This window comes from Vanellus vanellus (genome assembly GCF_965231255.1).
Source record: "Vanellus vanellus genome assembly, contig: HAP1_SCAFFOLD_63, whole genome shotgun sequence".
In the NCBI taxonomy this organism is placed as follows: Eukaryota; Metazoa; Chordata; class Aves; order Charadriiformes; family Charadriidae; genus Vanellus; species Vanellus vanellus.
The window spans coordinates 80624-107107 of record NW_028127298.1 but is presented as its reverse complement, the minus strand read 5'-3'; the positions used below and the strand labels follow the sequence as shown (position 1 = coordinate 107107).

The 26484-nt window shown below is 55.2% G+C and overlaps 1 protein-coding gene across 1 annotated transcript in view; it reads right to left on the bottom strand.

Annotated features, from left to right (window-relative positions):
* Positions 1-24217: 24217 nt before the first annotated feature.
* The window catches only part of LOC309685359 (electroneutral sodium bicarbonate exchanger 1-like), a gene marked incomplete at both ends in the record, with an annotated part of 29013 nt that continues 26746 nt past the window's right edge, over positions 24218-26484 (bottom strand). Inside the window, 4 exons of the mRNA XM_082501135.1 lie at positions 24218-24305; positions 24816-24913; positions 25332-25466; positions 25567-25740. Of these exons, the coding sequence (XP_082357261.1) occupies positions 24218-24305; positions 24816-24913; positions 25332-25466; positions 25567-25740 (495 nt within the window). The remainder of the gene's footprint in view (positions 24306-24815; positions 24914-25331; positions 25467-25566; positions 25741-26484) is intronic.

Below are 26484 nucleotides of genomic sequence, written 5' to 3'. Positions count from 1 at the left end.
CATCTCTGTAATTTAGGCCAACAACAAAATAAAGCGGCTGAAGGATCACAGGAAGACGGACGGCAGGACGGTAAAATGTCAGAGGATCCTCACCGCAGCTGATTTAAGGCTGATTTTGAGGAAAAATCCCAATCTGAAACTTACAAACACGGGGAGAGGCTGTGAGCTAATGGTCAAGAACTAACAAAGTCGGCACACGTGTGCCACGGGGCTATGGCGTATTTGGCTGTGCCTCTCACGGGAAGGTGGCAGAATCCAGGCACCCCAGACCCTGGGTGCAGGGGACGCTGTGACAGCAGATAAGCAGTCGATGCCAGACAAGTCGCAGCAAGCAACTCCAAGATTCCTGCTTGGTTATCTACAAGCCACGTGAAAACTGGCAGTCGCCTTACAGGGACTAAATCTAAAACCCCTCTCCTCATTCACACCAGAAAAGCAGTGACGGAGCGGTTACTTACAGCAAAGTCTGACAAATCTTGTCCCCTTTCTGCCCAAGCGAGTCCAAGTACGTGATCGTGTTCTTCCTCAGATCTATGACCTGTTATTAAAAGGTGACCGTTAGGCAAAGCACAACCTTGTGCCGCACACCCCCCAACACCTACATGACTTCTCTTGCCAGTTTTTGCTCCCCGTCCAATTCTAAAGAAAAAGCCCGTGGGACTCACGGCTAGTGTCCAGTGTGCTCGCGAGTTCACAGGCACGAAGAGGATGTCCTGCTTAAAGACATCGACACTCTTGGTCCACCTTCTGACCGACTCGTAGCCCCCAGATGTTAGTTTGGCATAAAAGAAAGTACTAAACGCGTGGACTGCTGGATAGCCTTCCTTCTTGCCTCTTTCCATCACCAGACTCATGTAGAAATTAACGACCTGCACCATAAAGAGGAAACGTGAGGTGTCAAAATAAGACGCTGCCTTCCCCAACGAAAAATACAGCACCACCTCTGTTCTGGCCACCCTTAAGCACGCAGCGCAGAGAACTCCAGCCTCAGCTGGAGGCTTTTGTTCCCAGGATTTCACACGGGGCTACATCGGCAGTTTGATCAAAACACCTGCCACCCACGCCAATAACCCGGACGAACTCCGGGAAGCTGCGTCATACAAGAAGTAACGGAACTTCCCGAAACGCTCGACCCTTCAACACCTCAAATAAGAAGTGTACAGAGATTTCTAGGCTCTGCAGCGGAGGTCGTCAAAGAACGTTGACGCGACTTCTGTACAGGGCGGAGGGGTATTTTTCAATAAAGGCTGAGTGAGACTAGCCCTGTGCTGCAGCTGGTTTTACCTCATCGTTTAGCCAGCAAAGGTTCCTGAGCGTGCGGATGTCTTCGCGAGTGACCTTTAGTTTGAAGGCACTGCTCATGATCTCATCTGGCTCACCTTTGCCAAATGCGGCACTGACCTCTCTCTCCATGGCCTGAAAGGAACAATTAAATGGGGAAGGACTTGTGAAACAGAGCATGGAGCACGCTGACCTGGGGGCAGCTTTCCACTGAAACACGGCCTGTAAATTCAGCTCAGGTGACAGAGCAACTGCCTTCGACGGTTTCCTGCCTCAGTGAGCGATAGCGCTTTTGCCTTGCTTGGTTGGTTTCAGCATCCTAACTTTGAACTTCACAGCCCAGGCTTGCTGCCGTTTCTTTTCACCAAGGACGTGGGGATAAAACCCGTCAACTTAGCAAACACGCTCAAGCAGCTGAAAATGGAACACAACTCTGGCAACCCCCTTTCCCAGGTGCTGCTGCGGCCCTCGCAATACCCAGGTTTAAGCCAACCCCAGCGGGCATCCTCCGTACCGAGGCAGCTAAGTCAGGAGCCTGAAAGAACGTGAAGGTGGGGGACTTCAAAGGGAACGGCAAAGGGGGAAACTGAGGCAGCCGTCCCGCTAACAGAAGGCCCACAAACCCTTAGGGCAGCACAACTGAAGGAGCGCGGGGAGCACACAAAATCCTTCAAACCAGCTTTAGTGCTGACCCTCGCACTGTGAAGCCACAACCACAGCCACTCGCTAACAGGTTCAATGCAAGTTCTTCAGATTTCAAAGCGCCTTAAGAACCACCGAGAAGAAGAGGACTTCCTTGCAGCTCTGCCACAACCTTCTCTTTTGTCTCACAGACTGTCGCCTACGGTACCTCTGTGAGCGGAGGAAAGCGTTCCGCTGTTTTTCCCAATCTTGGCACTTTCTTTTCCTCCACATCGAGGCTGGCTGACTTTTTGGACGGAACAGGTGTAGGGTGTCCTCGGAATAAGGCATCTTCTAAGATTTCTGTGCCACGCTGCCTCTGTTAGACAAACGGACGTTAAGCTAGCAATCAAGCACAGATTTGTTGAAGTTTCTGACCACAAAGAGCTCTATTTTCCTTGGGAATAACACAAGCTTACCCCTGCGATGGTTTCTTTCACTGCTCCTTCCTCTTCCGCAGAGTTTTCTTCTGGTGTGCAGTACCTGCCAGGAGAGGGAGAGAGAGAAGTGAGCTCTATATCCGTCCTGTCCCATGGAATTCTCAAGAATTCACCCTCTGGACAAGAAAGGCTTTTGCAAGGCCTATTCTGACTAGCCCCGGTTGCACACATCAACATGTGACAATATCGCCTCAACTTCCAGCACCGGTCTTTCTTAGCAGCAAGACTGGGATAGAATGAAGAGCTGGGAGCTTTGGAAGTTTGGTTTTTTTTTCCCATCTACTTGTACAAGACTCCTTTTCCTTCTCTTTATCAGTTGCATTATTTGGAAAACAGGGAAGCAACCAGCACTTCCTCTGTCGAGTGCTTTGTGATCTGCTGCTGATAAACACTGCACGCTGGGTGTTCTACTGCAAGGTATAACAGGAACATCTGCAACTAGACTTGCACCCAAACAGAGTGAGCTTCGGGAAACCAAGACCTGTTTCCATAAAGACCGCAAAGCCGTCGCAACTCACAGTCCTGCCAGCTCAGACAGCCAATACCAATGAGGCCGCTGGCCTCTCAAACCCAACTGCACGCTGCCTTTTTCCCCCTCCTAGGCAAACCCCAGGCATCCTTTGGGACTTACAAAGTCCCCAAAACTGCCTCAAGTCCCACCAGGCTTTACAAGCTCTCTAATCCTTCTGCTTAGGATGCGGGTTTCCAAGTGAAAGAAGTGAAATGTCAGCTCATTGATGGCTCGGCAGAACGACTCACAAGCAAAAACGGATTCTGCACATCCAAGGACAACTTGGGACGGCCACCACTCGCACCCTTACTGGCTTTCTTCCCACAGCAAACACCACACCAGCACAACCCTCTTTGTCACGCAGCACGGCTCTCGCATGGCAGCTGTGTTGGAGATGCAACTGGCTTGCGAGCAATTCCGGAGCCGCAAGGTAGCTACTCATTACTACATTAAAAGAGACTCTACCTGATCGTATCACCTCTCTGTGACCACTGCGGGCAGCAAACATCTATACATTCGACACCTGCACAGAAAAGAAGTAGTAAGAAAACAAGAAGTCGATTTTCAATCACCATCAGATATACACAGCTCTCCATTTCTGAGTGATAAATAAAAAAAAAAAAGAAAAACTTCGAATGCTGACTGTATGGTCAGGAAGTTCGAATTCTGGCAAGCGCTTTGAACATCATCTGCCAGTGTATAAGAAATGCCCTATTCTGATTTGAAGTCTACCTACAAAGTGGAACGGATTGGAATCATGGGGATACTCACCGGTCCTGAGTGTTGCACGTGGATAGACGTCTCCTCCGTATTTTGGTTCTTCCCGGTGACTCACAGTCGCCACTGGTTCCTTGGAGGAGGCTTGAACACTTTGGGGCAGGAAACAAACAACAGAGGAGAATCACAATTTTTATATGTGGGGCATTTGTTATCAGTGTATACCAATTCACAGTGGCTTTTGGGGTTTTTCTTTGAAAAGAAAAAAATATCCTTTGCACATCCGACAAATATCTGCATCAACCTGAGGAGGCCACTTTACTCTGCGGGACAAGACAGCGTTCATTTCAACCAGCCTTGACCAATTCTGCTCAATCTATTTGTTAAAGGTTATGCTGACGCTGAGAATGGCAATGTCCACAGCATCCACACTGCTGGGACATTTTACTTCAGACCTGCCCTGCTCTGACCTCAGGGACTATATGCTCAGTAGCAGTTGGAGTGCATTAGACATGTTCCCCAGGAACCTTCTCTGGTTTACCTTCCTCTGAAAGGAATCTCTTTCTCATGCTCCAGATCTGCTCCAAAATATGAGCCAAACCACAATAAGCAACGACTGGCAGATTAGACGCCCAAAGCAGAGTCTTGACCCGCTCTCAAATGCAGTGCACTTAAACTCAGTGCACACAAAATTACATGAGAAACTGTTTTCTGTATCATTTTCATGATATGGATTTTCATCTGAAGTGGCGGATTCTGGCGCAGCGCGCTCCTTCATGGGCGGCCTCAGGGGTAAGAAGCTGTCTGGAGCAGCTTTGATGCTTTTTTTTGCCATTCCGGATTGTGCTGAAAACATCAACGGCAAAAGAAATGGTATCCAGAGAACATTCCAATATGCACCTCCACCACCAACTACTTTGTCAAGCACGTACACCGATGATGATGGAGACAGACACGAGGTGTTCATGACTTTCAGATGAAGATAAGCTGTTGATTGTGTCCTCAGCCTCCTCTCAAGTTCGACACTTCCTCTTACCGCAGACCTTTAATCTCTAGCTAATCTCCTGTGTCAATTAAGTAGCTGGGTTTAAAGAAAAAGTTGAAAATTGGTTCTTCGGGGGGGAAGCAGCTGGAGACCTCCCTTACCATAGGCAGTAAACCTTTCGGGGAAGAAGTCAAAGAAAACAGAAGGATTTTTACCTCAGACGTGGAATTATCTTGTGAGGACGGGATAGCGTTTCCTTCGTGAGGTGAGCATGTGTTCCACACGGAATTTGACCTATGAGAGAAGAGCGTAAGGCATCAGGAACTCTCAAAGGAAACTGAAGAGGTTCATGAGTTTACAGTAACGAGCTTCAACAGAGATAAATTGTCATTTTCTCTCTCACATCATCATATTATTTCTGTTATGTCACTTGAGGACATTTTCAGGTTTTCACACCGGCAACTACAGCAAGTTGTGCGAACAAGGTATTGCCAGCCAAAACCTGAAATACAAAAGGCTTCTCGGGATCTACTACCTAAAAGGAGCATTGAAAACAATTTACTTCTGGCAAGCTAACAGTGGACCTATCAGAATGGAAGGACTGCATCCAAGGCAGCTCTGGCACTGAGATGACAAGATAAACGCCCGTCCCCACTCCAGAAGCAATGCAAGGATGCAGGTAAGAAACAGAGGTCACGCTCAAGTCTTCCCAGATGCTGCCTCGTCCCATGCCTGCAATAATCTGTACAGAACCCCAGGGGTAGGCTTGGACGGTACACAAGGTAGGGAGAAAATGAAACAAGTCGTATAACTTGATGTCAGCCTTACCAATTTGCAGCATTGCTACATCGAGCGATGAAAATCTTGGTCTTTTAGTTGAAGGCTCAAAAGAAGTGGACCGAATCTTAAAAGAAAACAAAAAAAGTACCAACATGAGTGTAACCTGAATGTGAATCCAAGCAAACACACTTCCTGAGACTTAGTCAGCTCTGCTATGACTCGGGGACCATGACTTGCTGGGTCAGATTGCAGAAGAATGCCAATCTTTGCAGGACCTTTGACGGGTACGCTTTAATTTTTGAATACAGGCTCTCATATGTGCAGTCAGCTCCTAAACATTCCAAAGTGTGATAGTTCAGCCCTTGAAAAATACATCTTGTACAAATAAGAGTTAACGACTCCCTCAGGAATGAACAATTAGAGCCCGACAGTCTCTTAGGCCTCTAATTCCATGGGGTAATAAGAAAAAGAGCACTACACCTTTGAACCAAACTAGGGAGTCAAGCAGTCGGTGGCTCATTTTTACAGAGCCAAAGTCCTACAGGTATCCTCTCCTGGGCTGGTGGATAATGAGCAGAAAGAGGTTTATCCACAGGAAGTACGCAGTTTTTCTTCTCAGGTAGTGTATTTTGATTCCTTAACCACAAACTCGAGAAAGAGAATAACGCAGACTTGAGTAAGGCAAACCCAGCCCACATTATAGCTGCCTGCTAGAAATGGAAAAGAACCACCTACAGCTGTACAGGCTCAGAGCAGGCTCAACCTCAAGATGCATTAGGGAGAGCTGCTTGCTCTTGCACCTTGCACAGATCCTAATATTTCAAACCCCTCGCTAACCTCTTCCGCAGACTCTGTGCCTGGAGCATCTTTGCTGACGGAGGCCGCCGGGCGTTTGGTTGCCTTGGTCGGCAACTGCACCACAGCAGAAACTTCAACTTTCTCTTTCTGCTCGGAGATGGAACAATCTAAAAAACAAAGACAGGCCATATAAGAATATGATAGAAACCCAACAGAGGTACATTGCGAATACAGATAGGAGGGAGCACACAGCTTTGATTTAAAATACTCTTTCTGCTGACACGCGTGGGCTCACCACCAGAGACCTGGGCTATCTCCTGCTGGCAGTAAAAGTATTGTGCCCTGCCACAGTCACCGCAGATAACGTCATACAGAGGGCTAAGCCCCACCATACACCCTCAAGCCATTGGCTATAGGGATAGATAGCCACAAGGAAAGAACAGCTTGAAAAGCCACAGTTTCAGGAACAATGCCAGAGCACAAAAGCCAGACTTTTCCAAGGGACACGAAACCTCAGAAAAATCGGGCATATTCAGTACTTGTGTAATGTGCGATACCTGATTTTTGCTTTTTCGGCGGAGTCTCGTCATCATCATCATCCACAACTATGCAAACGCTGAGGAAAGAACACACACAACAGTGTTTTGCAACCCTAGGGAAGCTCCCAGCAGGCTGACTTCCCTTCACAGGGCCCAAACTTCCAAAGTTACCTTTCCTATCCCGAAGGTCTCCCCCTCCAAGCGCCCCTGGGATCATCTCAGGCACATACACCTAACTGCAGCCCTCCTCAACACCCCCCAACCTCTCCCAGCCAACGACCGCTCGCAGAGAGCTAATTATCCCGCTGCAGCACATTAGGCCTCTTTTAATGCTTCCTAACATTTTACATTTGTTCCTATCGCCAAAAACTTAAGTTCATTTTGTAAATCACTACACTGAGTTGCAAAGAAAAGTCTAAGAAGGACAGGAAATAAAAGGTGGGAAAGCAACTCGGGCATACACCCACTTCAATCACTTTGTCCTTTGGGAATGGAGCACAAAGGTTGGTCCTAGGTGGGTTTTTGCCTCTATTTGCCCCCCCAAATGTCATGACAGACGGCAAGGATTCTTTGAAGAATTCTATGGTCGTTCTCACACAAAGTAATTTCTTTGAAACTGTTATGCCCCCAAACCCTGCTGATATCATTGCTTCTGGCCGGGGAGATGGGGGGGGGACGACTGGGAGATGGTCTAGATGATCTCTAGAGGTCCCTTCCAATTCGGAGAACTCCGTGATTCCGTGAGTCGGCGCCGGGGGGAGTGGACGCCGGGGCGATGCCCGGGGGCGGCCCTGAGGCGGCGGGGCGGCTCGCTGACCTGGGGGACGGCCTCTTGCGCGGCGGCGGGGCCGGGGGCGGCGAGGAGGGCGACGAGGGGCCCCCGCAGCCATTAGTGGAGGGGAGGCTGAGGGGGGAGAGAGGGGCGGGGCGGTGGGTGCGCGCGCGCAGGCGCGCCGCCGTCTGTGCTCTGCCTGAGGGAGCCGTTAGCGGCCGCCCGGCCCGCTTCTGCCCCTGCCCTGCGGTGGGGCCGGGCCGTCGCCGTCAAGCCTCGCCCTCCTGTGTCTGGGGGAGGCGCTGGCCCTTCTCCGAAAGCCTCGAGCCGGGCCCCGGCTGGCAGCTGGGCGCCGGGAGGCGGGGGGTGCCCGGAGGAGGGGAAGAGGCCCTCAGGGAGAGGCCCCCACAAAGGCCGGAGGGGCCCCCCAGAAGCCCTCCAGAGACGGAGGGGCCCCCCAGAAGCCTCCCAGAGAGCGGAGGGCCCCCCCGAGAGCGGAGAAGCTTTCCGGCGTCCCGCAGGACTGAAGCGAGCGGCACCGCCCGGCGGCGCGGGCTCTTGCGCGCCCCCTCCTGCCTCCTCTGCCCGCGGTGGGTGAGGGAATGCCAATCCCGGGCTTACCGAGCCCTTTCCTCCGCGCTCGCACGGCGCTTTGCGCCCCTCTGGCGCGGAGCTCCGGTAGCCGCATCCGGCTGCGCCATGGCTGCGGCGCGACTGGAAGGACGCGGACTGCGTTCGGCGTTCCACCATGGTGAGCGGCTGTGACGGAGCGGCGCCCGACCGCCGGCCGCGGGCAGTCCCGCTCGAGCCGCTGCTGCGGGGGCCGGCGAGCGTGTGGTGAGCGCTGAGCTGTGTGCGGGGGGTTGGCTGGCTCTTGGGGCGCTGCCTCGCCCTGCCCTTGCTCCTAAGGGGGCTTTTCAATGCGGTGCTCGCCCGTCGTTAACGGGGGGTGGACATGTGCGGGTGTTGCTGCAGCCCCGTGGCGGAGAGGCTTTTCCAGAGGGGTTTTTAAGTGTAAGAGGAGCAAATGTCCTGAGCAGGAGCTGGTGTCTTGGGCTGTAGCTTCGTCTGTGGAGCTGTAGAGTCGTGGGAAGGATGGAGGAGAAGGAACGAGGCTCCTGGTGAAGGGAAGGAAGTGAGGAGGTGCAGTGTCCAGCCCGGCGTCGAGGAGTGTCTGGGCAGGAGGGGACACGTTGGTGTAGGAGCCGTGGAGCAGCCCGTGGCCCGAAGCAGAGGGTGGACACGGGGAGTGTGAGCTCAATGCGAGGAGGAGCACAAAACCTCGGCGTGGTGGGTTTAAATGGAGGGCTGGGAGCGAGAGCAGCGTCCAGCCTGGGCAGGGGAGCTGGGTCTGCTCGTCCTCCATGTGAGCAATGGTGGTTTGCAGGTAGCATCTGGTTGCACTTGCTGGAATGCAGAGCAGGAGAGAGTTGTGTCCTGGTTTTCCCCTACAAAGGCAGGACACAGACGAAAACATGGCAGTGAGGGGGGTGTGGGGGTAACTGGGAGCCCCTGTCTGCCTCCCAGCCCCATCGCGCTGGGTCGGGGCTGCAGCTCACCCCAATGCACCCTCGGGTGCACCCACTCTCTGTGAGGGGGGGTTTCAGGGCCTGAAGGGTTGTCCCCGTGTCCCTGCTGGGCTCACAGTGGTGGCACACTGCTCTGTGTGGGACTGGGAGTGGCCGGGAAGGGTCTGGCACGCTGGGGCCGTCGCTGACCCTCGTTTTCTCTCCAACCATAGGGCTCCTCGATGTACCTCTTGGGTGTGTATGGAGCCCCCCCCGGCCGGTGCCTTCCGCCATCAGCACACAGTAAGTGCCTGGTACCCCTTTCCAGGAGATCTTCACTTGGGCACCTTGGGAGGGTAAGCAGCTACTACCATGGGATGGTAGCATGGGGACAGCCACCTCCCTTGTCCCTTGTCTGGCTGGTCCCCTGACCCTCTCGCTCTTCTGTGCCCCTTCAGCTGCCGGAGCAAGAGGTTGTGAACCTGTTCATCGGGATGCAGGCGGTGGGGGCCATCATCGGGAAGAAGGGGCAGCACATCAAGCAGCTGGTGCGGTTTTTGGGTGCCTCCATCAAGGTGAGGAAGGGGCCGTGGGGCTGGTCCTGCGTTTTGTGCCTCAGTTTCCCCTCCCCACTGCCGAGGGCAGGGAATGGGAGTCTGTGGGTTACAGTGTTGCTCCCCAAATTATCATAGAATGGTTTCGGTTGACAGAGACCTTGAAGACCATCCAGTCCACCCTGCTGCCCTGGTCAGGGACACCTCCCACCCGCCCAGGTTGCTCCAAACCCTGACCAACCTGGCCTTGAACACCTCCAGGAATGGGGCAGCCACAGCTTCTCTTGCCATCTCATGTTGAGCTTCTCATCAATCAGCACCGCCAGCTCCTTCTCCTCAGGGCTGCTCTCCATCCATTCTCCGCCCAGCCTGGATTTTTGCTGGGGATTGCCCCGACCCATGTGTAGGACCTTGCACTGGGCCTCATTGAACTTCATGAGGTTGGCATGTGCCCACCTCTCCAGCCTGTCATTAGTAGAAGGCCAGGCCTGCAGCACCCCGGTTATCAGCCCGGCTCGGGTGGGAGGGGATGCTCCTGCATGGGGCAGTTGCCCTGCGCTGGGGGGGGACATCCCACCAAGGGAAGGTCTTGCTGAAGTGGGGGCTGCGCTCATGCTCCCTCTCCCTCATCGCTCCCCAGCTCGCCCCGGCAGAAGGTCCCGAGGGCAGCGAGCGGATGGTCATCACGGGGCTGCCTGAGGCTCAGTTCAAGGTGCGCTGGGTGGGGGCTATGGGGGCGGCGACAGTAAGGGACAAGTCGAGGGCATCCCTGTGGTCACCACTGTGCTGGCAGCCTGCCTTGGCCTCCCTCAGCGCCAGGGGAGCTCTTTGCTGGGTACAGTGGTTTTGATGCTGCTGGACATGGGGACATCGTCAGCTTTGGGGATGGAGAGGCACAGTGGGTGCTGCCTGATGGTTTTCCTTTCTGTCCGTCTCCTCCCCAGGCCCAGGGGTGAATATTTTGGGAAGATGAAAGAGGAAAACGCGAAAGACGTGAAGCTTGAAGCCCACATCAAGGTGCCTTCTTTCGCCACCGGCCATGTTATAGGCAAAGGTGGCAAGATGGTAGGTGGTGGTGCCCCGGGGACGCAGAGTTGGGCATCAGCCGTCACCCCTGCCCACCCCAGGGGGACAAATCCCGGGTGCACAGTGGTTTCGGCGATGTCTTGACCCTCAGCCCCTATGTCCTGGTGGTGGTTCTCGTTGGTCCCAAGGAAGGGGGAGACACACAGGGTGCCTGGTGCCGTGGTGACACCGGCAGCAGAGCATTTTGGCTCTTCCACAACAAAACCCTCTTGTGGTTCGCTCCAGGTGAATGAACTGCAAATTTTAACCAGTGTGGAAGTCCTTGTGCCACGAGACCAAACCCTGGACAAGAACGAGGAGGTCATCATTAAAATCATTGGGCATTTCTTTGCCAGTCAAGTACGGTTTGGCCGTGGCTTTACCCAATATTCCCCGGCTGCTTCCGTCCACCGAGGAAAGGCGCAGTGTGTGCTGAGCCCAGCACCACCCGAGCGTCCTGCCGCTCTTCTTTCAGGTGGTCCCTGTGCCCCCAAGAGGCACTGAAGGTGTTTCGGTAGCTCCCCCCGGCTGTGGGAGTGCTGAAATTGAAGATTGGCTCGATTGAGCTAAAAATGGGTGTTTTGAATGCTGTGCAGAGCGGCACCCAGGGTGTGAATGGACTCCTCGGTGCGGGCAAAGCCACGCGCATCGCACCTGGGTGCATCTTCCATAACCTTGTCTCCTGTCCACTCGAGAGGGATGGTGGCCACCCAGAAAAATTCAGGTGGTCTTGAGGAGCGATGGAGGAAGCACAAGTTTAAAAAAAAAAAAAAAAAAAAAAAACCCAAAAAACAAACAAACAAAAAAAACCAAACAAACAAAAAAAAAACCCCTTGAAATTACTTACAGCTTGTCCAGAGTGACAAGTTGGGAGTGGCGAGATGCTCGGTGGGGGCTTGGGGGTGGGTGGTAGGGGGAGAAACAGTGCCCTGACCCCCACCTCTTGCTTTTCCCCTCTCCTCCCCAAGACTGCACAGCGCAAGATGAGGGAAATGCTCCAGCAGGGGAAGCAGCAGGAGCAGAAACACGCTCCGGGAGCCCCGGCCTCGCAGCACAGCAAGGGAGGCTCCCGCCATGATGCCCAGCACTGCCCAATGAATGTAACCCCACTGCCAGACTTTGCCCCCCCTCCCCCACCCCCAGCAGGTCAGGGGAGCAAACCAAAGAGCCCTCCCAAACACACCTCCCCCCTCCCCCCCCATTCCACGTGGCACTGTGAGGATGCGCAACCGAGGGGTGTGGGGAAGGCTCTCTCCATCACCTCCCGACACTATCCCTTTAGTTGGACTAACATAGGCAGAGAGAGAGAGAAAGAGAGTTTTTATTATTCTTTTTTAAAAATTTTTTTATTTCCTAAAAGCCACCCGGTTTTCATCCCAGGCATGGCCAGAGGAGCTCACCCAGTGTTCAGGGGGGGAGGTTGGGCTGCGTCACGCAGCGCAGCGGCTCATCAGTTTTTAGAATTAATGTAACAATAACGAAACTAACGGCGATTTTTAAGTTTTTTAAGGATTTTAATTCTTTATTTATTTCATTTCAGAGGGGGTGGGGGCAGGAGGAGGATGTTTATTTTTTAGCACAAGCCGGCTTTTCTACAGGTTAAAGGAAAGGCCGTGCTCGGCCGTAAACACTTTGGGGAATGATCCCGGTTGTAAGGAGAGAAGGGGGAAAGAGGGGCAGGGGTGGAAAGCCAGATTTCCAAGAGGTTGTCAGCCCAGGGCTGGGGGGAAAAAAAAAACACACTAGCAAAATAATATTTTTTTTTTTTAATTTCAAAAATAAAACGCATACAACCCTCAACCCCAGATGACACACACACAACCACACACAAAAACTACCTCAGGGTTTACCTCAGCACATTGCGCTTCTGTTTCCCTTTTAGAGATTTTGTGTGCCTTACAAAACTGATAGCTGGCACATTATTTTTGTTTCTTTTCTTAATAAAAAAAAAAAGAGTTGGAAAACACGCTCTACTGAGTGCGAGGCGGGAGAAGGAAAGCAATCCCACGGGTGCCAGAGCTCTTCCATAGTCTCCTTCTGCTGGCTGAGAGCCAGGGGCTGTTCCTTCGGAGAAAGCTTGAGAGATGTTTAAAAAGAGAAAAAGAAAAAAAAAATAAAAGAAAACAAGGGGGGGAGGAAAAAAACGAGGGGAAAGAAGAAAAAAGGGAAAAAGAGATAAAAAGGGGGGAAAAGAAAAAAAAAAGGGAAAAAAACCAACAACCCCAAATAAAAAAAAAGAAAGGTAGAAAGGAAAAAAACCCCTAAAAAACCCAAGCAAAGTAAGTGGTGAAAGCCGTCGGGCAAGAGGAGGGACGAGAGCCAGCGGTGAGGGGGCGGTGCCAGCGCCGGCCCCGGGGGCTGTGACACCACACTGCAAAGTGTTCTGTGAAAAAAAAACAAACAAATCCCATCCAACGACAACAACATCAAAAAACAAAGAGGAATCTCTCCAGCTCACAAGAGCCTGAGCTCGCTCTCCGCTGCTCTCTTTCCAGTGACTCGGGGGGGGGGGGGAGGGGGGGGTGGGTCATAGCTGAGCTGAGAGTGGGGTGGTGGTGGGAGTTTGCCCCATGGCTGTGATGGGGGGAGAAGGGGTGGGTGGGGAGTGGGGGATGTGGTGTGGGGTTTTTGAGGGTGGTGTGGGTTTTTTTGCCAGGTGTTGCTTTACCCAGTGGCTCGGGGAGCGTGATGAAACGGGAAAAAGGACTTCACTGAGAGGTTCAAATTAACAATTTCTTTGGACTTCACTCACAGGTCCAATACGTCACTATTGCAAGTTCTGTGTGTGCGATGGCGATTGCACTATTGCGGTTTAAAAGAAATTAGCGGGATCCACTATTGCGAGCTACAAATGCCCCCAACAAGTAGCAACACAAACCACAAGGGCGCTAGATATTAATGCCTTAGAAGAGTGCACCAGTCACAAACTCAATCGCATGCCCTATACCGTACGGATGTTTCTTAGTCACTTACCCTCTCTCTCTCAGGTGAGGTCGCTCCATCCCGGGGAAGTTACCCTGTAACGTCCAGCGTCCTGGATGGGGGGGACAGATCTCCTAGGGGACAGCTGTATCCTTGGAGGACTCCCCATTTGTCTCCCCAGACCCTGTGGTTTATATTTCCTGACTCGGTGAGGGTGCAGGATTATGCCCGAGTGGATTACACTGTCTGGGATATTTCCCTCTGGTGGTGCCATAGCGAAGTCTCTGTTGCCAGTTTGTGATGTCCGGCGCTCAGCGTCACGGGAAGAGTGGTGGGATGGGACTCGGGGCATTTTGATTGTTAAGGGCCATTTGGTTTTGGTTGTTCTGTGCCATCTGGAGATAAGCCCGGGCTGAGCTGTTTTGCAGCTCCCCCCAAGTTCTCTCTGCACAGCCACGGCACGGCGGGGATGGAGCTGAGTGGGATGGCAGCTCCCTGCCTCTCACCTCTGGTGCTCTGAAACCGGCTTGGCTGGCTGCTCCCACACAGGGAGGCGTGTGCATCACGAAGCCTGCGCTAAAGCGGGGTGGGGGCAGTTGGTTAGCAAAGCCAAAGTGGTTATTCATGGTTATTAATGGCACACTAATTACGCCCCTGTAATGCGGAAGCTCAGATGCCCCCTAACCACCCCACCCCCGCCCCGGTGCTTCTCTAGCCAGGCGAGCGCTGGGCGTCCCCCCCGCAGGAGAGGAGCGCAGCTCCGGGGTGGGTGGAAGGGCGTCACCCTCTTGTGGTTCGCTCCAGGTAAACGAACTGCAAAACTTAACCAGCGCAGCAGTCATTGTGCCACGAGACCAAACCCCAGACAAGAACGAGGAGGTCATCGTTAAAATCATTGGGCATTTCTTTGCCAGTCAGGTACGGTTTGGCCGTGGCTTTACCTGATCTTCCCCGGCCGCTTTCATCCACCGAGGAAAGGCGTGGGGCTTGCTGAGCCCAGCACCACCCGAGCACCCTGCCACTCTTCTTTTGGGTGGTCCCTGTGCCCCCAAGAGGCACTGAAGGTGTTTCGGTAGCTTCCCCCCGGCTGTGCAAGTGCTGAAATTGAAGATTGGCTCGATTGAGCTAAAAATGTGTGTTCTGGAGGCCGTGCAGAGCAGCGCCCAGGGTGTGAATGGACTCCTCTGTGCAGGCAAAGCCACCCGCATCCCACCTGGGTGCATCTTCCATAACTGCACAGCGCCAGATGAGGGAAATGCTCCAGCAGGTGAAGCAGCAGGAGCAGAAACACACTCCGGGAGCCCCGGCCTCGCAGCACAGCAAGGGAGGCTCCCGCCGTGCCGCCCAGCACCGCCCGATGACTGTAACCCCGCCGCCAGACATCCCCCCCCCCTCCCCCCCCCCCCAGCAGGTCAGGGGAGCAAACCAAAGACCCCCCCAAACACACAGCCCCCCATTCCCCGCGGCGCTGCGAGGATGCACAGCCGAGGGGTACGGGGAGGGCTCTCTCCATCCCACAGCCTCCCCCTTCCTCCTCCCTCGCCTCCCGACGCTATCCCTTTAGTTGGACTAACGTGGGCAGGTTTGGGTACCTCAGCACCTCACGCTTGTGTCTCCCTTTTAGAGATTCTGTATGCCTTGGAAACCTGAGAGTTGGAGGGTTTTTTTATTAATTTTCTAATAAAAAAAGAAACGAGTTGGAAAAGCGATGGGGATAGGCAGCACTGTGGTCATTCTCTCCGGGGCGTTGTGGAGGAAGGCTGCCAGTCTTCCTCCCAGTGTACTTTTCCCCGTTGGCTCCAGACTGCTGCTGGGGCTGAGCTCTGAGCCGCCAGAGCGGTTCTCAGCAGACGGTCACTCGGCGCAGACAATGAGGCCCTGAATAGCCCTTCCTGTGCTCTTGATGGCCCCGGATGGCTCTGCTCCTCTGCTGCTTCTAAGGTGGGGCTGCCCCAGTGCCCTCACTCAGGAGCCTTTTGTCTGTGCAGGTCTCACTTGTGACAGGGGGTGGGGGTGTTGCCAAACTAACTGCTGTGTTGCGATGTGGGAGTGGGTGTTCCTGCCCGTGTCAGTGCCAGAGCTCTTCCGTAGGCTCCTTCTGCCAGCGGAGAGCCAGGGGCCGCTCCTTCAGGAGAGAGCTTGTTTAAAGAGAGGAAAAAAAAAAAGCGGGGGGGGCGGGGGGGGCGGGGGGGGGGAAGTGGGAAAAGAAAAAAGGGGAAAAAAGAGAAAAAAAGGGGAAAAAAGTGAAAAAATAAGAAAAGTGAAAACGGGGGAAAGGGAGAAACAGAGAAAAAAGGGAGATAAGGAAAAAAACAAAGGGAAAAAGAACAAAGAGGAAAAAGAGGAAAAAAGTAAAAAAAGAGAAAAAGTAAAACGGGGAAAAGGAGAAACAGAAAAAAGGGGGAAAAGGCAAAAAAAAGGGAAAAAGAAAAAAAGGGAAAAAAGAGAAAAAAGGAGGGGGAAGCGAAAAACAAAAGGGAGAAAGAAGAAACCCCCACATATTAAAAAACAAAGGTAGAAAAGAAAAAAAAACAAACAAACCAAGGAAGGAAAGTGGGAACAGCCGCCGGGCAGGAGGAGGGACAGGAGCCGGGGGGTCGGGGCATGGGGGGAGGTGGCGGTGCCAGCGCCGGCCCCGGGGGCTGCGACACCACGTTTTTGTCCTCTGCTGCAAAGTGTTCTGTGAAAAACAACCAACCAAATCCCACCCACCGACAACATCAAAACCCAAAGAGAAATCTCTCCAGCTCACACGAGCCTGAGCTCGCTCTCCGTTGCTCTCTTTCCAGTGTCTCGGGGGGGGTCACGGCCGAGCTGAGATTGGGGGGAGTGGTGGTGGGAGTTTGCCCCATGGCTGTGATGGGAGGAGAAGGGGTGGGTGGGGAGTGGGGGATGTGCTGTGGGTTTTTTTGGGGGGTGGTGGTTTTTTGCCAGGCGTCCCTTTACCCAGTGGCTGTGGGAGGTGTTGGCATCAGGAAGCCTGTGCTAAAGCGGGGTGGGGGCCTCACCGCAGTTGGTTAGCAGAGCCAAAGTGGTTACTAATGGTTATTAATGGTGCACTAATTACGCCCGTGTAACTGGGAAGCTCAGATGCCCCCTAACCACCCCCCCCGGTGCTTCTCTAGCCAGGCGAGTGCTGGGCGTCCCCCCCGCAGGAGAGGAGCGCACCTCTGGGGTGGTTGGAAGGGCGTCACCCAACGGGGAGAGGACCAAGATGGGGCTTGGGTGTCCCTTGGGGTGGCCGGGTAGGGCTGCCACGATGAGGGACACCCCCACGCCTTTCTCCATGGCTCCCACAGCTCTGCTCCCTCCCTCCCTCCCTCCCTCCCACCCATCCAGTGCCACCGGAGAGGTGGTGTCCCCCCTCCCGGGGCGGGCATGGGCTGGTGCCACCCCATCTAACACCTCAACGCACCAAAGCACCTCACTGGGGGAGGGACCCTGTGCCTGGTAGTCCCGTGCGCCCCAGCACTGTAAGGATGGGGCTGAGCCCCCACCACAGCCACCCTGTGCAAACCAAAGACCCCCACACAGACCCCCCCACCCCCATTCCCCGTGGCACTGCGAGGATGCACAGCCGAGGGGTACGGGGAGGGCTCTCTCCATCCCACAGCCTCCCCCTTCCTCCTCCCTCGCCTCCCGACGCTGTCCCTTTAGTTGGACTAACACAGGCAGAGAGAGAGAGAAAGAGAGGTTTTATTATTCTTCTTTTTTTTTTTAATTTTTTATTTCCTAAAAGCCACCCGTTTTTCATCCCAGGCATGGCCAGAAGAGCTCACCCAGCATTGAGGGGGGGAGGTTGGGCTGCGGCACACAGCGCAGCGGCTCGTCAGTTTTTAAAATTAATGTAACGCTAACGAAACTAACGGCGATTTTTAAGTTCTGCAAGGATTTTATTTATTTATTTATTTATTTTCAGAGGGGGCCGGGGCGGGAGGGGAACATTTGTTTTTTAGCAAATGCCGGCTTTTCTAGAGGTTAAAGGAAACGCCGTGCTCGGCTGTAAATGCTCCCCTCCAGCGTCCTGGATGGGGGGGACAGATCTCCGAGGGGCCAGCTGTATCCTTGGAGGATTCCCCATTTGTCTCCCCAGACCCTGCGGTTTATATTTCCTGACTCGGTGAGGGTGCAGGATTATGCCCGAGTGGATTACACTATCTGGGATATTTCCCTCTGGTGGTGCCATAGCAAAGTCTCTGTCGCCAATTTGTGATGTCCGGCGCTCAACGTCACGGGAAGAGTGGTGGGATGGGACTCGGGGCATTTTGATTGTTAAGGCCCATTTGGTTTTGGTTGTTCTGTGCCATCTGGAGATAAGCCCGGGCTGAGCTGTTTTGCAGCTTCCCCCAAGTTCTCTCTGCACAGCCAAGGCACGGCGGGGATGGAGCTGAGTGGGATGGCAGCTCCCTGCCTCTCACCTCTGGTGCTCTGAAACCGGCTTGGCTGGCTGCTCCCACACAGTGTGTTACTGGCTTGCCCAGCACGTAAAGAACCCAGATTTGGGACGCCACTGGGGTGTCCGTAAGGGGTCCTGGGCGGCACTTATGGGGTCCTGGGGGGGACTCTTGCAGGCCAGAGGGAGTCTGGGGCAGCCCTTCAAGGATCTGGGGGTCCCCTCTGGTGCCTCTGGGGAGGGTTTTGTGGCTGGAGAGGGCTGAGCTGGTTTCAAGAGGTGCTTCCTCCCTTTCTCCAGCCCACCCAGCTCCCCCGACACCACCACCACCACCCCCCCAGGTTGGTGGGTGCCAGCAGTGCCAGCCTGTCCCACTGGGTCGGGCACTGATGGGGGCACAGCCCCAGCCGCGGGATGGCAGGATGAACCACAGCACCAGGGATAGAGACCAACATTTTATTTCTTTAACATTTCCCATGGCGGGCACCCCAGGGTTGCGCGGCTGCACCCTGCAGCCTGTGCTCGCTGGCCAACTCGGAGGACTGCAGCAGCCTGTTGAGGAGCAGCTTCTCTTCTCAGAGCTCCCTCTACGACATCCTGGAGCCCCAGCCCAGTGCAGCAACAGAGCCAGTGGTGCTCACACACTCAGGACACCCCCGCTCTCCCATGGCTGCTGATGGAGCAGTGGGGAAACTGGGGCCGGTCCTGGGCCAGGAGCCTCCACGGGAGCTGCCAACAGGGACCGAGAAAGAGCGGGTTCCCAGGCAGGGGACGGGACTGAGTGTGGAAGCATACGCTGTGGAGCTCTGAGCTGCTGCGTGGTGCCAGGTCTATCCAACGTCAGGCAGTACGTTCACAGGAGACGTCACCGCTGACAACTCTTCCGAGGAAGTGGGGCCATTTCTGTAGTCGTAGCCTGCCTGGAGAAAGAGCCCCACGGAGCTAATAGTCTGCTGAGCAGCAAGGGAGCAGAGTCGCTGACTCTCAACCAAGGACTGAAGTACAGCAACACACTCTATTGCCTTCCCCCTTCACCCGCTGCCTCCCACAGTTTGGAAGAAAAGAACCAGGGAGCTCCAAAGGAGGGGACCCCTCCCCCACTCCCCCAAATCTGCCCAACATCCCCAAAGCTCCCCAAAGATACGGTACTCCTCCCACACACCTCCACTCCCCACACCGCCAACCCTCCCCCTCCCCCAACGCTCCAAAAAGCAGCAGTCCTTAGGGCAGACTCCTTAAGCTGACTCCACAGCTACGACTCCCCGTCGGCTCTGGGGGAGACAAGGGGGCCCCGGGGGTCTCCGTGGGCTTTAAGGGGGTCCCAGGGCTGCCCACGGGCTCCCAGCAGTGCCCGTGCCCACCACCCACCCCCGCTTCAGGGGGCCCAGCGCTGACACCCCCCGACCCATCTCGGGGGTACCTGGGGGGGCTCGGCCGTGGGCTGGAGGCGGGCGAAGGGGGCACGGCCGGGCTGACCTGCCGGGGGGGGCTGAGAGCGGAGCCCAGAGCGGAGCCAAGCGCCCGGACAGGCCGGCCCCGGGCACCCTGCGCTGCGGCCGGGGCTGCCGCCACCTGCGGGGAGCGAGCGGGGGGTGAGGGGGGGCAGCGGGGGACGGGGGGGGGGGGGCCTGAATCGGCCCTGTTCTCCCCGGGGACCCCCCACTCGGCTCTGTCCCTCCCAAAGAGGCCCAGGCCGCCCCCCGAGCCCCCCAGCCCGGTCCCGCCACCCCACAAACCCCCCGAACTGGCCCCGGAGACCTCCGTACCACTCCTGCCGCTGCCGCCGCCGCCGCCCCGTCCCACCCCGCTCCCGCTCCCGCTCCCGCTCCCGCTCCCGCTCCCGCTCCCGCCCCCCTCGGCCCCGGTCCCCCCATCTCTCCCGGTACCAAACGCCGCAGCTCCCGACCACCGCCGCACAACGGAAACGTTCTCCTTCGCGTCCGCCCACCCGCGCATGCGCCGAGGGGCAGATCCGGGCCACGCCCCCCAGCGTCGCCGCGGCAACGGCGGGCGAGAGGGGCGGGGCCGCGCCGAGGAGGACGAGGCCCCCTCAGCCCCGCACCACCGCTTCTCTCCGCCCCGGGCACTGCGAGGCCGAAACCAGCGCAGCCCTCCCCCAAATGCGCCGGGACCCCCCTAAACCAGCCCAATCCTCCGCAAAATGAGCCGGGACTCCCTGAAATCAGCTCAGCCCTCCCCAAAATGAGCCACACATCCGCCTGCAGAGCTCCGCCAGCCCCCCCGACGGACATCACAGGGGTGGGGGGAAAGAAAACAACCAGAAAGGTACTGAAAATAACGTGGAGACGGTGCTTAGAGATCCTTCCGAGAGGCAAAACACGGCCTTTGTTCTCATTTTTGAACACGGGGTTTCGCAGTGCTTCGCGGGCAGTGCTTATCCAGGGGCATCAGCTATCCCGGGAAGCGAACGTTCCCATCCCGTGTGGCAAAAATCCACTCGCATGAATAACTTAGACAAAACCCGCCCACAAAAGGACAAGAGGCACCTTTGGTCACCCTTTACTTGAAGCTTCGCTAAAACTGTATACTCAGATTGGCCCTTTCCTGCAGTTTCTTTCCCAGAGTTTTGCCCCAAACCCACGCTTCTAGCCCCGCTCCCCAAGCCCTCCCTCGGGGCCCACCGCCTTTCCCCAGCCCAGCCTGTCCTTAAAGCTTTTCTTTCCACACACAGCCCTTTCCACTCACCTCCCTCCGGGGCCTCCTCTCTCACAGGCACCTCACAGCCCTGCAAACCTCCTCTCCTTCTCCTCTCCCACTCACGAAAACCCATTCCCCCCTCACAAACACCCATTCCCCTCACTCCCCCCTCACACGCTCACTCCCACACCCCCAACCCTTCCCCCCACCATTCTCCCCTCCCCCCTCGACTCTTCTCTCTTCTCTCTTCTCTTCTCTTCTCCTCTCCTCTCCTCTCCTCTCCTCTCCTCTCCTCTCCTCTCCTCTCCTCTCCTCTCCTCTCCTCTCCTCTCCTCTCCTCTCCTCCTTTTTTCTTCTCCTACCCCTCTCTCTGCCCATGGGCAGCCCTGGGACCCCTTTAAAGCCCACGGAGAGCCCCGGGGCCCCCTTGTCTCCCCCAGAGCCCACCGGGAGCCGTAGCTGTGGAGTCAGCTTAAGGAGTCTGCCCTAAGGACTGCTGCTTTTTGTAGCGTTGGGGGAGGGGGAGGGTTGTCGGTGTGGGGAGTGGAGCTGTGTGGGTCCCTTCTGCCAAAGTGCAGTGAGAACCACGTTCACTGAACCCCCATTCTACATGGACAGGGTCAGTTGGATGTATAGGACCAAGTTGTTGGAATAACCTCAGCTCTTTTATTAGCAATTCCAAGGCATTGGTATGTTGGTCAGTCCATTCCCAGGATTTTCCCTTCCTGAGCAAATCATCAAGGGGCGAGCAATGATGGAAAAGCCAGGGGTGTGTTTATGCCAATAGCTTAAAGTTCCTAGAACTTGCTGTAACTCCTTCACACTGGGTGGATTCTGCCCCTGTTCTGTTTTTTTTTTAGGGTATCTTGAGGGACTGAAGCAGCTCCTTTAATCCACCAGAGCCCCAGAATTGCACTTCCTGCGCCGGTCCTTGACACTTGGTGGGGAACGGCCCCAGTTTCAGATCTGACCTTGGGGGATGAAACCAGGCTTGGGTCCAGTGGGATTTGATTCCTAAAGCAACTACAGCAGCAGCTTTGAGAGGGATTTTTCCTCCCGACTCCTCCCCATAAAATTCCCCTCTGCACAGGGAAATATTAAATCCTCCCAAAATACGGAGCCGGCCGTGGGATCACGGGGCCCGAAGGGGGGGACAGGCGCAGCACTGTGTCCCACAGTCAGCCCGGGGGGTCACAGCCACCTTTTAGGTGGCTCAGAGTCACGTTGTTAACCAAGACCTCAGCTTTCATTTAATTAAAAATAAATACATAAATATATAAATAAATAAAAAATCTCACCCTGTAAGCAGCAAAAACCCCCGAGCTTCAAATGCAGGAGAGGGCCGCGCCGGGGAAATCTGCTTTGATTTTAAGTAAGGACTTTTGGAGGCAGCTGCCAAGGTTTTGTGGCCCCCGGGGAAGGGGGAGATGCAGAGCCGGACTCAGCCCGCTCTGCCCCAAAACCGGCCGCGTTTTCCCTCCAGGGTGACTTTCTTCTTTTCCGTCTCCGCTGGAGTGATGCCTGGCACATGCTGAAAACCATCCCAGGCTCTGGCCCCGGTCCCGGCCAGGAGGAAGTGAAGCTCAGCCCCACTCCCTCCTTTTACAGGGAGGAAAACAAAATGGAAAAAAAAACCCAAATTGCCCTATATTAGAAGTGTATAATTCCATTTTAAGGGCAGGGCAGCAATAGGGCTGGTACCACAGCCCCCCAGCCCCACAGCCACTGTGGGTCACCAGTGCAACGATTAAATTAAAGTTTCTTTTGGGAAGGGGGGAGAGACGGGGACTCTCCTGCACCGGGACCTTTCCCCTCCAGGGAGGCAGAGCCGGAGCAGCGAGCACGGTCCTGCCCGGAGGGCAGCGTGGAGGGGACGCGCACGGGCATCCCGGAGGAACAGCAGCAAGGAAACCCCGGTGCTGCACCTTTCCCTTCCTCCGAGCCTTTTTCTTTTCCTCTTTTTAAGGGCTCAACCAGCTTCTTCCCCCTCCGACCGTCACCGTGGGGCACTGGCACCAGCCGCTTTGCAAAACCCCATCCCGTAAAAGCCGCCTGATTTTGGCCCTGTTTGGGGATGCGCCGCTTCCATCCTTACAGAGCAAACTGATAGATGATTTGTTTTTCTCCCCCCTCCCCATTTAGCAAGAAGCACCAACGTGCCGTTGTCGTTTTGGGTCGGTTTGCTGCAGAAAAAGGCTCCCACGGGGGACGGGATAAGCCGATGGCAGGAGGGTCCCTGCACCCATCCCACCGCTGCTGGTGGAGGGCGGCAAGGGGACCTTTTCTTCGGGGTTGTCCTCTCCTCCCGGGCTCTGTGGCCCCACGCCGCAGCCCAACGACCCCCCCGAGATGGGAAGAGAGCACGAGAACCATCTCTGCTCAACAGCTTCTTCCTGCAAAGGGGCAGGAAAAAGGAGGAGGAAAAGGCACCTTCCCACTTGCCTCCGGGCTCATCCCACCCTGCGAGAGAGACGCGGCTTTGCGAGGAGAGGGGAGGAGGAAAAAACACCACAGCGAGAGAGCCAGGGAGGGAAAAGGAAGGAAAGCGGAGGGGCAGCGGAGGGGCAGCCCGGGGACACAGAGCCCCAGGTCTCGCCTGGCCGCTCCCGCCACCACCCGGCGGATTGGAGGGGTTTGATCTGAAGCGCTGCCTTATATTAATTTAACAGCCGGGGGAGGAGAAGGCACCATTTCTGCCTTTTGCAGCTTCCAGGCTGACGGCAGAGCCGAAACAAGAAAAATAATTATAATAAAAACAAACAAACAAACAAACAAAAATTCCAAAAAAAACCCCAATGTAAAACTGGAGCGCAGGGAGCAAATGCTTTTCCTTCGCCTCGGCCCAACTGCTCGGGCGCTCCGCGCTGCCCCGCCACGGAGGGCATCCCTCTCCTGCCAGGGAGAGACAGAAGGGCGAACTGAAGGCAGGACCCCAAACCAGACCCGAGAACCTGGTCGCGATGAAGAAGAAAGTGGAGAATGCGTCACATACAACAGAAACATTCAGAGTTTATTTTTGGAGAACAAAAGAAAAAGAGAAACAGAAGAGGAGGAGTGAGATATTAAAAAAATAGCACTGAAGGATGAAGCGGCAGCAGTCCCTCTACTGCTACAAAGCGGCAACAACCCACACACGAACACACGGAGGCGGAACACCACCGAACTCCCACTGACTGTCATGTGCACCTCAGTTTGCTGCTCTGGAGAGAGGGAATGCCTGAAGCACACCAAGGACAGCTGAAACCATCGCCGTGGCTTAAAGGGGAATCCGCCAACTGGAAAACAAAATAAAAGCGGTTTCTGCCCATGTCTGCGTGGGCACATCCCCGAGTCACGTTCTCACGCCTCTCCTTCAAAGTCAAGATTCCTACACATGAAAACTGGAGTTGGGGGGAGGGAGGAGAGAGAAAAGGAGGGAGAGCGTCATCAGTGGGGCTGCTGCCCCGCTCGTGGGACCGCACCGGCAGAGAGGAGCTGGTTCGTGTGCCGCAGCCCTCGCCGCTTGCTCGGCATTGCCGGCAAAAAAATACAAAAAGCCGTAGGCACGTGCCACCGCTTGCAAAGGAGCACGGCCACGTTCCCACGCGATCCTTTACCTCTTTCCTCCCCCGATTCAGACTGTTTCTGTGCTCATAGTGAGAGCCTTCCACATGGTTGTTTTCGACACCTCATCCGAGATATTAATCTCCGAAGGATCAGTCCTGCAATAAATATTTGAGAGCGCAATCTGTGACTGTGGGAACTGACGCCACCCAGCGCATCAGCACCAGCAAGAGGAACGGGGGGGAGGAGAACCAAAGCTGCGCATAAGCACAGCGGGTTGGGCGGGAGGAGGAGGTTTGGAAGGCGAGCCGGAGAGCCGCAGAGCTACAGCTCTGTGCAAAGGCTCTGCACAGAATCCCAGACTGGTCAGGGCTGGAAGGGCCCTCTGGAGCTCCCCCAGTCCCACCCCCGCCAGAGCAGGGGCACCTACAGCAGTGGCACAGGACACCTCCAGGCGGGTTTGGAATGTCTCCCGAGTGGGAGACTCCCCCACCTCTCTGGGCAGCCTGTGCCAGCGCTCTGCCGCCCGCCCTGCCCATAAATTTGCTCTTCCCGCCAAGCTGAGTGCATGGCGCTGGGATGCTCAGCAAAGATAAACGCAGTGAAAATTCTGCCAACCCCCTTCAGGCTAATCTTGCCGGGGGTCCTGCTGCTTGGTGGGGCTTTACCTGTCGCTGCTTGGCTTTGGGATATCTGCGCTGCTGGTCTTGCCCAGCTGCAGCCGAACGGAGTTTGCAGCAGCAGCTTCCATCATCTCCTGGGACTCCTGACATAAAAAGGGACAAATCAAAGTTCTCTGTCTATGATCGAAGTGGAGATAAACTAAACACCCAGCAAAACCCACGTGCTGCCCTCTCCTTCTGACCTTCTGTTAGCGCAGCCGGGGAAAGACCTTTCACTCCAAACATTTTGGGGGGGGGAGTTAAAACCACCCTTATGAGCAAATCTTTCCATCATAATTATAATGTTTATTATAAATGGCACCTTTAAAAATTATACCGCTATTCAAGTGTTAAGCTCACTGCTAATTTAAAAACAAGGTTATGATGCGGGATCCAGGCTGTCAGGATCTATTTCTATTGAGTTCAGATCTTCCCCCAACATTTCAAGAGAAGCTGTGACGGAAAGAGGCAATCTCAGAGCCCGAGGGAGACATCCAGCCCCGAGCACCCAGCAAGCATCACCTCTTCTTCTTTGGCTTCATTTTTGGCATCAGCCAACTTCTTCGTGCTTTCTGGCATAAGGTCATCCAAAAAGCTGAGCTCCCGCTTTGAGAAGCAGAAGTCCATCACTTTCCGGACAAACACGAGAGCCAAAACCTTCACAAAATAAGAAGGGAGAGGGGGTGAGGTGTGAGATGATGCTACGTCTCACTCCGACGCTGCAAACGTCCCGCTGCCGAGCGGCACCGGCTCTTACCATCATGGGAAAGATGATGGCAGCACGGGACACCTTGATGGCCCAGAGCAGGACGAGGCAGATGAGCTGGATCACAGTGAAGAAATGCACCTTCCGCAAGGGAACGTGCCGCAGGTAGATGAAATCCGGCTGGTGTTTTGCCGGCATCCAAAAGAGCTTCAAGCGGTCGAAGAACTGCAAAATAAAAGCAGAAAAGTTACCCCTTGGGGCTGCGGAAAGTTTCCGGCCCTGTTGGGACGTGGAAGGAGTTTTCAGGATCTCGCGTGCAGTGAGAAATCCTGGATCCCACTTTGTTCCTCCCGGGAGCAGCACCCGTTTTCCCTTTGCTCCATCTATAAACCGGTGTGTCCATGAGAGCTGCCCACCACATTGCAATTATTCCACGTCCTTCTATTATAGAATCACAGAAGGGTTTAGGTTGGAAGGGACCTCGAAGATCATCCAGTCCCACCCCCTGCCCTGGGCAGGGACACCTCCCACCAGCCCAGGTTGCTCCAAGCCCCGACCAACCTGGCCTTGAACACCTCCAGGGATGGGGCAGCCACAGATTCTCAGGGCAACCTGCGCTGGTGCCTCACCACCCTCACAGGAAAAATTTCTCCCTGATATCTCATCTCAATCTGCCCTCTGTCAGTGTCAAACCATCCCCCCTCGTCCCATTGCTCCCCTCCCTCATCCAGAGTCCCTCCCCAACTCTCCTGGAGCCCCTTTAGGCACTGGACTCCCCGGAGCCTTCTCTTCTCCAGGCTGAACACCCCCAACTCTCCCAGCCTGTCCTCCCAGCAGAGGGGCTCCAGCCCTCCCAGCATCTCCGGGGCCTCCTCTGGCCCCGCTCCACCAGGTCCATGGCTCTCCTGTGCTGCAGCCCCCCGAGCTGGAGGCAGCACTGCAGGGGGTCTCCCCAGAGCAGAGCACAGC